We start from the raw sequence: 12,195 nt of genomic DNA, 5'->3' as shown, positions 1-12,195 counted from the left end.
ACACAAACATAGAATTTTTTATGAATATATTATATGTGCTATACAAATCTCTTAAAAATTTTGTTGATATTGTAATGAAACATGACGATTGCAAGTATTACAGTAGAATTTGAAACCAATCCAGGAATGCATATAGAAGTTGCAAGGCATTTATTGTAAATATACATTTAATAAAGAATTAATATACAGCATGAATAGTAGTCTTAAACAATAATTACCGCTAAAGATTATATATGATGTCTTGTTTTCTTATGTTTATAAAAATTACATAGCTTTCTTAATAAATATAAGCTTCATAGGATAATTATAATGTTCCCAGATACTTGATATATAAGTTATTTGTTCTTTTCTATATTTCCTTTTCCAGAAAAATTGTAATAGTTGTGTACAAAAGAGTTAGAATTTGTACATCTTAAGTAAGAATAAGAATAATACAATAATAAGTAATACTTTGGGATAACCTCCAATTAGATGAGTCCTTAAGAAAACTACATTTTACTTCTGCATATGCATATATAAATTATTAACAAATTTTGTACAGAATATTCTCCTATTTATACTAAATATTTAGGACATTGTAATAAAGATTTATTACGTTACATTAAAGATATTAAAAAGTCGCTGGAGAGATTAGAGTTATAAAGACTACATAACAAACATTTTTTCTATTTTTCTATAAGCTATCATATAAATTAGCAAAATGAACAGTTTAGTGTTTATTTACACATTTGTAAAAAATATTACAATTTTCTGAAGTCACCGACATCTTTGCAATATTACTTCGTAAGGTTAAGAAAAAAATAATAAAGAATAAAAGAAATAATAAGTAAGAATAAGATGGAAAAGGAGAAGGAGAGATAGAGCAAGAGAATCATTACGAATATCTAGTAAATTCTTATATTTTAAATTATCCATACCAGGTTTTCTTTAATATCATACATGCATATATATATATACACACATACATATACATACATATACGTATACATATATAGTCGTAGTATAATGAGAATTTATAATAGTAAAGGATAAAATAGTGCCATAGACATGTAGTTACGAATGATATAGATAAATCATGTTCATGTATGTACACATATAGTGTTCCGACATTTGCTATATCTTTACAAATGAAATACTTGTCTTTTAATTGAATAGTAAAGCAAAATTGTGGTTTGTAATTTATTTAATATTTTGAGATCATTTACTTTTTTGTTAAAAAAATATGTGCCTACATACATATTTCTGAAAACTTTCTTCTTCATTAACTTTAATGATAATTATTACTAAATACATTTATATTTCTTTTCTTTCATAAAAATATGGCTTTTGAAATAAATAAAATGTACTAATTATTATTTTAAATTAATGTGAAATAGTTATCATTGTTAACGAATATAATTTTTCCTCAGTGGTGATAATGAATTGTGATATCACGGCAAATAAACATGGCGCTTATTTGATACCGGAGTCTTTTACTTGGACTAAGCCGCAAACGTTGTTTCAATTTATATCAAGTTAGCAATTTCATTTTCCGCATTTTTTCATAGATAATTCAAACTATTTACGATACGGTGAATGTATCGTCTATATTTCGAACTGTTTTTACGAGGAAACGTTTGATAGACCTGAACGTCATACATGTCAAAATGGCCCGGGAATATGATCATTTATTTAAGCTTCTAATAATAGGAGATAGTGGTAAGTGCACAAATTTTCATTGCTGTTAAATATATTCAATAATAAACAAATATAATTGTACGCTATGATAAGTTAAAAATTATACAGAAGAATATAATGCTATTTATATTTTTAATAAAAAATAGACAACATACATTTATCATAATCAAAATTAGCAGAAAATTATATTTCATATGATAATAACAAAAGAAGAAATTTTCATTCAGGAAATTTTTACTTTTCTAAAACTTCATTAAAATTTGCTATTTACAAGTGATTTTCTTTTTAATGTACAATTAAAAATATACATAAGATTTCTTAGAATTGTATAATTAATATTATTAAGTAAATTAGTAATTTATATGTATTTATATTATGTTACAAGTAATTATGATGAACAAGTTCGTAATCTTTACCGTGTAACAGTCTTTGAAACTTTTGGATATATTATTATATTCAAAAATTTTTTGACAATCTCAAAAAATGCTTTAATATTCAATATTGAATGCAGTTTTGTAAAACTTTGATGTTATAATAATATAATAAGATATAGATAATAAAATAGAATGAAGTGTTATTGTGTACTTAATATAAATGAGTCATTAAAATTCCTTTTTAATGAAGACAATAGAAATATTTTTCCTATATATTTTTCCTATTTATTTTATTAAATTAAAAATTTTTAAGAATATTATTATAAGAACTAAGCTAATATTTTGTTTAAGATATTATGATATAGCTTATTACTAAGTATTTGAAAGTATACAGTTTTAATGAATTTACAAAATTAATGTAAATCTTCCAATTATTTCATTATTTAATGAAAAGAACTATTTTTTGTTACATTTACATAATTTATATTTATATTTTTTCATTTTATTAAGTTTGTTAACTTAATTTTGATTAGTGATAGCAGATTATGTTCAATGTTATGATTTTATTATTAGTTTATCGTACTGATGGTTCCTCCGTTTGAAGAATTATCTTGAAGACTATAATATCAATAATATACGTATATGCAAAGTAAAATAAATGTATATATTATATGTTCTCTTATTGTAATACATATTTGATTTTAACTAACAAGAAGAAACAATGATATAATTATTAGTTTAGTCATCAACTTTCTTTTTCTAATTTGAGATGAATCTAACAAATCTGAATATACATATACATATTTTATTTGAAAACATGTTTAGCATCATAATTTCAATAAATGAAAATGTGCCTATCATTAACTAACATCATATAATATTTCATTTCAGTAAAGCAATAATATATTATGTCTTACTTAAAATTTTATATATTATTATTTGAACTGGTATTAGTAATTAATGTTTGAATTAATATATTAATTGAATTTTTTCTTATTTTAAATATTTTTTTACTTTTTCAAAATATTATAATATCAATCCTTATCTTAGAGTTTCATAAAGTTTTATAATTTAAGGAGTGTCATTCTGTAAATGTCGATTCTTTAAAAAATAGTAAATACAGAATTCAAATGAAGTATTTTGTTACAATGTTTAAAGAATCACCCATAATATTCTTTCATCGGGCATAATATTAAATACAAATTATTTGATATTACAGACGTAATTAAACATAATTAAATGTAAGCTAAGATTATACTATATTACATACTAAGATTATATTAAGATTATTATAAATTGATTAAACAAATGATTTATATAAAATGTCCTTAGATAAATGTTACAATTTATTTTTTCCAATATTACTAAATGTAATATAACATATAATGTATATGTTTTTTATTATTTGCTTGTTTAGACATTACTTTTTCAGTTATTTAAAATGCTATTTATTTAAAGTTTAACTAATTTTGTTATGTTACATTAGGAAAATTATTAATTTTTCTAACTATGGTTTATAAATATATTTTTTTTTGTTGTTTTTTGTCATTGGAATTATTGTTGGTTATATATATTATTTCTAATATGTTTTTAAAGAATGAATATCATTTACATTTATACTATAGATATCGTATCTGTCTATTACTAAATTGTGTGTTTATTTTTTACCACATCTTTATAATTACACAAAATAAAAATAAATGTTTTAGGTAATGTTGAAGGAAACTATTTGAAAAATGAAGTACTTCCTGATGGATTGATTAAAGATACTCCATTAATAATATTAAAGATTGTAATATATAATAATAAGGCAAAGAAAGTCACTACATTTAGTAAGCTTTGAGAAACTAATTTGTATCACCTTAGCTAGGGCTTTCTCTATTATATAAAACTTATTTTTGTTAATAATAGTTATGTTTTATTTATCATCTATCAGATTATAATAATCTATATTTATTATATTACATAAACATATTTGTATTTATATGAGCTGCATTTGTTAAATTATATTCAACATTTCTTTTTCATTTTTTGTTTAAGGAGTAGGTAAAAGTTCTCTGCTATTACGATTTGCTGACAATACTTTTAATGGCAGTTACATAACGACAATAGGAGTGGATTTTAAAATTCAAACTGTGGATATAGATGGTGAGAGAGTAAAGCTCCAAATTTGGGATACAGCTGGACAAGAACGTTTTCGGACAATAACTTCAACTTACTACAGGGGAACACATGGTGTTATAGTTGTGTATGATGTGACCAGTGGTGATTCTTTTGCTAATGTTAAAAGATGGTTACATGAAATCGAACAAAATTGTGATGTGGTCAACAGGGTACTTGTAGGAAATAAAAATGATGCACCTAATGAAAAGGTGGTATTAACAGAAGATGCACAAAGATTTGCTAATCAAATGGGAATTCAGTTATTTGAAACTTCTGCTAAAGACAATATAAATGTGCAAGAAGTAAGTATGATACAGTATACATATATCTATGATTCATGTTACAACATATTTTCATAAATAATAATTTGTAAGATATAGTATTTGATATAATTAAATGTATTTATATATATATTTTATATTTATTATTAGTGATTGATTATTTCAATGTTGTTTATAGTTTTTTAAATGCCACTATATGATAAACTACCTTTTGAAATTAATGATTGTATTTTTAAATAAGAATATGAACATATTTTAACAATATGGCAATTGCATATATTATTCAGAAACTCATAGACTTTTTGTCTATTTTTTTAGCAAATTTTATAAAATAATTTTTCTTTTTGATTTTCATACGATGATTTTCTTATCTCTTAGTAATTTATATTTTTCATTATATTTTTTTACTATTAGATTTATCAGATTTAAATAGTGTTTGTTACTGTTACGCTAACAGTTGTACTTGTTATGCTACACATATTTTACTACATTGTCTTCATTTATGTAGATATATGAAGACGTAGTATCTATCAGTTTCATATTCTGCATATTTTATATTTTTTGTTATAATACGAAATATTCAATAAGACCAACAAAGTTTGTCATTATAATATTATTAAAATGCATAATATTATTTTAAATAAGAAATGTTGTATACATCATGGTCTTTTTTCTTGAATTATAGAAAGTGTACAAATAATTAGGCACTTTCCTATTATTTAACTTTTATTTAATTATTTATGTAAAATTTTGTGAAGTTGTGTTTGATGTCGAAACATTGGTTTGTTTTATATATATTGTTAGAAATTATTATTTTCTGTCCTTATGTACACAAGTATATATACTTCATTGAATATCGATATTTAAAAATTATATATCAAGGAAATTTACTCCATATATGTACCAAATTTCAAACCAATCAATTATTTAATAAAATTATTTTTTTAGAAAATTATATCAAATATCACAATGAAGGAGTAATTTTAAAAAATATACACTTAATATTTTAGATTAATACGAATCAAATTGCTGCTTATTTATTTTTAATCTGTTATATTAGTTTTATACAGCCATCTTTTCCTTTCTGTGAAAATGATTATATTTCTATTAAATTTTATTTCTGTAAGAAAGATTATATCATTTCTTTATTTTATGGAGTATTATAGAACTAATATTTTTAAAAACTAAACTTCAAAGAAACAAATTTTTTTCTGCATTTCTGATTTGTGTTTGCTATTAAAGAGATTTTTTTTTTATAAAGGTAATGTAGGACTTCTTTAGTACTAAATAAATAAATAAATAAATATGTTAAATTTGACAGTGACATAACTTTAATTTATATTAATTTGTTGCATTTAGATGTTTATGGCTATAACACGGCAAGTATTAAGAACCAAAAAGGAAAGGAAGGAACGACAAGCTATACAAACCAGTGAAACAGTCAATTTAAGAAAAAGCACAAAACAGCATAAAAAAAAGTGTTGTTAACAGAATTGTATAAGCATGCAATCTGTTCTTAATACCATTTAATAGAGTAATAAAAATGAAACAAAACTAAAACAGAGAGCATGCTATAGCAACAAAATGATCATGTAATGTAATACCAACGTTTTTTAAAACTATTAAGTTTTGTATCTAAATTACAACATCGAAGATTGTATTCTCATAGAAATATACTTTGATGCTAGTAATGTTCAATATACATAGGATGCAAATGTTATGAGTGTGTAGTGTTTATTTAGTAAAAGTAACTTTGTAAGTAACACACTTTTCAACAAGCTGCATATTTTGAATGTGGCATTAGGAACATAAAGGCCTATTTATATTGTACAATTTACAATTTACAAAAAATTAGCACAAAAAAGAAAAATGAATTAAATTATATACATAGCTGCTTCTTATCCATTCTTTTTACTGCAAAATATTATTTATAAAGAAAAGTGGTATAAAATAGAAGATAAAGGAATATATTGTACAAAGCTCAATCTAAATTTATTGAATAAAATGAAAAAACGTAAAATAATGTATGTGAGATTTGAATGATTATGGATAAATTTTTCTTAATAAGTTACCATAATGTGAATTCAACATAGATAAGGCATGCTATTTAATAAAGAGAAAACGATCCATCTTCATCAGCAGGTTCAGGCAATTTTGTGCATATTCATTGTACAAAGTTCCTGTAGTTTGATGACGCTTTAGAATGGACTTTACAAATCAAATTGAAATAAACAGTAATATATTTACGGTATAACAGAGGCAAGCTGTTTAATTGATGAAGGAAAGGTTACACTGTGTCAATTTAAATATTATAAATTCAATTAAAATATAAACACAGACTATTCATTATTTAAAAACTGAATTAACAAATTGAAAAAAATTAAAACTATTTATTTTTCAATATGAATATATGTTGTAGACTTGAATTCTGTAAAGTATATCTTGCAATATGTTAATACAATACTATTAGCATTTGTGAAATTTTTATTTTTATGAACTTGATTCAAATAATTAATTTTTTAAATAATATGAACTGAAATTTTTATTTTGTTTGCAATCAGTTTCATTGTTGAAATTATTATAAGTGTTCCCATTATCATAATAATTAAAGTAAAAATTATTAGCAAATTTTTTAAGTATGTATTACATATAAACAATTAAAATTAACATTTTGTAATTATTGAAAAGACAAGCTTCTGAACACGTAATAATTTGCCAAGTTTGATAATAAATATGATTGACATATTATATGTGCTATAATAACACAATAAACATATTTTATCATCTGTGATAATAGTTAGGATACTTATCTAGCTGCCGCTGTAATACCGTTAAAAACAGCTCCGTAAATTATTGTAATTGATATTACAAATTTTTGGTCAAAATAACATATCTTTCAAATGAGGGAATGAAGCGGCATCCTATAATATGTAAATATTCTACTTGCCAGTTTTAGTGGCATATTACAAATATTCCAATCAAGCATATTCAATATTGTTTACTGTTATACAGTTATAACATTGTAATATGAATTATTATATACTTTAAAATATAAATAAATAGAATCTACGTGCATATGTGTGTTGTGTGTGAATATACTTCATATTTTTTTTAGATTATTTATTACCTCTCCCATTTTTATTCACATTTAAATTCTATGACAATTATAAATTAAAGTATTGGATATCATGCATTTTTATATACTTCTTTGTTTTCAGCAATTATAGACATAAATATAATATTGCAAAAATGTTTCTAAAAAAATAAAAATCTGTTCGCAAAAATTATTGTTATTAAGCAGTTACTATTAAGGTGTAAAAATTAACAAGAAATATGAACAAGTTTAAATATATTTGTCATGACTAAATCAATTTATTTACAAAAGTAACATTAAGCATTGATATTTGAAGATGTTAGAATAATTTCCTTTTTGGTTTAATCCCTTAGGCAATAAAGTTTCCTTAGGCATTACAATACAATTTTTGAAAACTAGATCAAAGGTATTTTTGGAGTTCTAGATACGGATAAGAATAAGATTTCAAATAGGGAATACAGATTAAATTAGTTTTTTTTACTGATTTTCTTATTAAATTGAATGGTTTTTATTTAAAAAATTTTCCTAATTTTACTCCCAATTTTTACAATCAAGAAAGATATATGGTTTGTGAAGCTAAGTTGTTAATTAAAAACCCTGCATTAAAAGTAACAAATATGTATAACATTACTTTTCCTAAATAACATTATTTTTTATATAATTCAAGATTTGTGATGTGTAGCAATATAAACTTTAGTACATTACTAAATGCTAAAATAAATTATTAATCATCTTTGTGAAAGATAAATTTATCTCGTGTATATTTAAATTAATTTCTTATATCTATGTAATTTATGTGAAACTAATACTAAATAATATTATAATAATTATAATATTTCATAGCCATTATATGTTTTATATTGATTTCAAAATTTTGTTGAACTAAAAGTTAACACTAGAAATTAAAAAATACATAGAATCATTAAATATTGATACATAATGAATAATTTTGATTAATAAATTTATATATATGTACAAATAATAGTATTTGCATAATAAATAAGGATATGTAATAAACATGGAATTATCAACAGTCAGTGTATATTATTTATAATGAGTAGGATATAGGAAAATATAAAATTAAAAACAATTAAAGTTTAAGAAATATAAAGCTAACTTTTGTAGTCATACGAGATTTAAATTTTGTTTTTAATTTAGTTGATTTAGTTGTTTTGTATTGTAGTTTCAATTCAAATTTAGTTATTACATATGGAAAGGTTGTTTTCTAATGATTATTCTTTAAAAACAATAATATAACTAATAAAGACATTTTGTAAAGAATACAGGACTCCTTCAAACCCCTTAAATACAAAAGGGTGGATAATAAGGATGTCAGTAACGGAACTAATGATTATTGTACGATATATCTTTTTTTCTTATTAGGAATGAATTTTCATTTAATGATTAAGCATGTGTTATAAGATCAAGTGCTATAAATATAATATAATTGTATTATTCCGGTAATTAAAATTACTCACATTATTTTGATTTATAAATCATTAGATATATATGTAAACTTTTTTTTCAAAAATTAAATCTCAAAAGCAGAAGAGAATAAAATCTAAGAAAGAAAAAGAGAGAAAATTATTTATTCAATTAGATTATGTTTCAAATGTAGTAAAACTTATTGGTAAAGAATAATATAAATTAAAAATAGTAATATAAATTATAAACGGTTTAAGAAATATTCGGTAAAATATTATCTAATATCGCTGAAACGAAAATTATCTATTATATATCTCTATACACACATAAAAAATTGCGTAACCTCACATTTTTTAAAGGAGAATCTGTAAAATTTGTATATAAAAAGAATAATATAAAAATTTTTACATGTAACCATATAAATTAATAAGAATTACATATAACGTATTGCTATAGACGTGTAAAATGATATATAGTGTAATTTATACATATATTATGATACTAGTATCGTCATCCATACTTACATAGTATATATATATATACATACATAGGTACATATATACATGTATACATACATTATAAACACATACATATATATATACATATCCTTTACATACATATACATACATATATACATATCCTTTGTCAGTAAACTCTAAAATCTATAGCACTCACATATTTTAAATTGATCTTACTCAACGTGTTTCGTTTTGACGGAAAGAAAGATTATTAAATAACTTTAATTGTATGAAATATTTATCACATTGATTAATATTAAGTTGAGCATTTACATATTATTTTATATATGTATATATACATATATATATATAATACACAAGGCAACGTGTATATATATATACATACACGTGTACACAATATAAACGCGTAGTAACATTATGTAGTAGGTAATTCACATATATATATATGTATATATATCTATTACCTGCTATACATCAGAGTCAATATATATTAGAGTCAAATACTGGTAAAATTTTAGTTTGTGTATTATTATTTTGTATATTACAAAAAAATATTACCTCTAAACATATTCAATTTTTCTAACGTATGCTATTATAATAGTTTCATTTATAATAATTTCTCTTAAATAATTACTTTTAAATATAGAGTATATGCTACAGAACTTACCACTTTAAAAATAAGCTATGCTAATTAAAATATGGCAGATATTTTATGCATAATGAAGTTTATGAACTGATTATTCTAAATTTACTTATAATTTTCATGTAATATAATTGTAACATTGTCTCGCTTTGTTTTGTCTGTAAAATGTTTCATCTATTTAACAGTATATAAATTTTTGTAATTATTCTCTATTTCTTAAACAATATATTAATAGAAATATATCTTATATATATTCATAACGAATTTTTATTTTACTTTTTCGTATGCAACTATTTACTATTTCGTAACGTTATGTAATTCCAATTAAAATAAGTTATACGAAAATAATATTGTAACTGTTTAATCTTTTATGAAGATTATTGATAATTATTAAAACGTTACAATACAGGATAAAAAACGCAAGGAACGAATTCCATTTCTTTCCTTTTCCAAATTAATAATGAAAAAAAGTACTGTAAAATAAAGAAAATCAAAATCAATGAAAAAAGGTTATATAAAATAAGAATATAGTATGTAGGAAAATTTAAGGAAAGGTGTTCTAGCAACGTGGTTCGGAATACACGGTGTCGTACCCCCACCTCCTGACGAAAACTTAAAAATGCCGCCGCAGCGCAACCCGAATCGATATTCGCCAACGTAGTCACGTGACTGAGACTCGAGTGCTGGCAGCCAATCGGGATTTTGCTAGAATGAAGTTTGCTCTCCTTCTATAACAGAGCGACGACACGACATCTAACTTTAGGTAACTGGAACAACAGTTCGCGACTGGCAGCGCACCGGTTTATGTTTTGGCAATGTGTCTCGTTTTGAAGCCAGTAAGCCAGTTACGCGAGTGGTTTTGTGACACGTTTAACCGTTAAGGCAGTGAATACAAAGACAATATCACAATATCAGAGTGTGGAAAAGAATAAATTTGGCGCTTGACATAATTTGTTCATAATTTGTTTTTACCTGAAAAGGAGATAACGGCGGTGTGCGTGTGAGTATCGCTGATACTCGTATCGCGTCTAAGAAAAAGTAATAACTGGGGTAAAGAGAGCAGAATCGAAAAGAAATCAACGATCGCAAGCGAGAAAAAGTTCAGAATAACGAGGGGAAGTGCTGGTGGGGTGATACAAACATCAAAGAAAGAGAAAGAAAAATTTACTACACATTGTACGCACGACACGCACGACGTACGCGTATGCACACATATATAGATACGCGCGCTTGCGGGCGCGCTTACAGATACAGATACGTAATAAAGTTATATACACGGGCAGTCAAGCACACGCACGCACACGCGCGCGCGCGTGCGCGCGTGTGTGTATGTACTCTATAGTAGATGAATATATACACGTATTTGTACATATATAGAAAGAGAAGAAGAAGAGAAGGACGGTGTGAGGGAGGTTAAAGGAGGGAGCTTGGGGAAGGAGCGAGGGAACGAGCGAGTAAGGGAGAGAAATATAGAGAACAAGAAAGAAGGAAGAAAGCGAAACGCGTGGAAGAAGGGAAATAGGAATCGAAAAATACGGTAGTGTTACATGTGATATGCGGTGTTTCGCGAGTGCTAAGCGATCCGCGTGGGACAGAAAATCGTAAAACAAAACAATCGACGAACTTTCTCCCTTTTGTTTCGTTTTGTTAGTTAGAATGGGTTTATCGTTGCTGATAAATTTAATCAAACGATCGGTACGACAGAAAAGTAAACTGTTCAAGACTGATTATTGCCGATCTCGAATTAATATTTAGACAAAAGAATTGAAGATTGTACTTGAAATATGAATCGTGCATGGTACAAGATCGTTGAGTGTGAGGAAGAAGGAGAATAGCGGTGCATGGAAGAAAGGAAAAGCGAGAGTCAGAGGTGTGAAGAGATGATTCCATAAAGACGGACTGGAGGATATTGGGGAAGGGAAGGGAAGGGAAGGGAAGGAAAGGAAAGGAAAGGAAAGGGAAGGGAAGGGAAGGGAGAGGAAAAGACGGTAAGGCAAAGGAAACGGGAAAGAAGAAACAAAGAGAAGAAAGAAGGAAACGTGCGTGAAATAATTGTGAA

The 12,195-nt window shown here is 24.8% G+C and overlaps 1 protein-coding gene across 2 annotated transcripts; it reads left to right on the top strand.

Annotated features, from left to right (window-relative positions):
• The first annotated feature begins 964 nt into the window (after window positions 1–964).
• LOC117239605 (ras-related protein Rab-35) lies at window positions 965–6,515 on the top strand. Of its 2 annotated transcripts, none has more exons than XM_033505319.1 (4): window positions 965–1,083; window positions 1,410–1,698; window positions 4,092–4,516; window positions 5,855–6,515. In XM_033505319.1, exons 2-4 carry the CDS (start codon window positions 1,647–1,649, stop codon window positions 5,981–5,983), a joined length of 606 nt encoding a protein of 201 aa, XP_033361210.1. In that variant the 5' UTR covers window positions 965–1,083; window positions 1,410–1,646; the 3' UTR covers window positions 5,984–6,515. The 2 variants fall into 2 exon arrangements, with proteins under 2 accessions (XP_033361210.1, XP_033361208.1); XM_033505317.1 differs by having other exon boundaries at window positions 1,008–1,170.
• Window positions 6,516–12,195: the final 5,680 nt, after the last annotated feature.

Source organism: Bombus vosnesenskii, unplaced genomic scaffold (assembly GCF_011952255.1).
Source record: "Bombus vosnesenskii isolate JDL3184/JDL3185 unplaced genomic scaffold, Bvos_JDL3184-5_v1.1 scf7180000014105, whole genome shotgun sequence".
Taxonomy (NCBI): Eukaryota; Metazoa; Arthropoda; class Insecta; order Hymenoptera; family Apidae; genus Bombus; species Bombus vosnesenskii.
This window is presented reverse-complemented; position numbering and strand designations above follow the sequence as displayed.

Coding starts and splice junctions, on each gene's coding strand:
- LOC117239605 (XM_033505319.1), top strand. CDS start 1,647: ATGGCCCGGGAATATGATCATTTATTTAAGCTTCTAATAATAGGAGAT. Junction 1,699..4,091: donor TCTAATAATAGGAGATAGTG/GTAAGTGCACAA, acceptor TTTTTGTTTAAG/GAGTAGGTAAAAGTTCTCTG. Junction 4,517..5,854: donor ACAATATAAATGTGCAAGAA/GTAAGTATGATA, acceptor TGTTGCATTTAG/ATGTTTATGGCTATAACACG.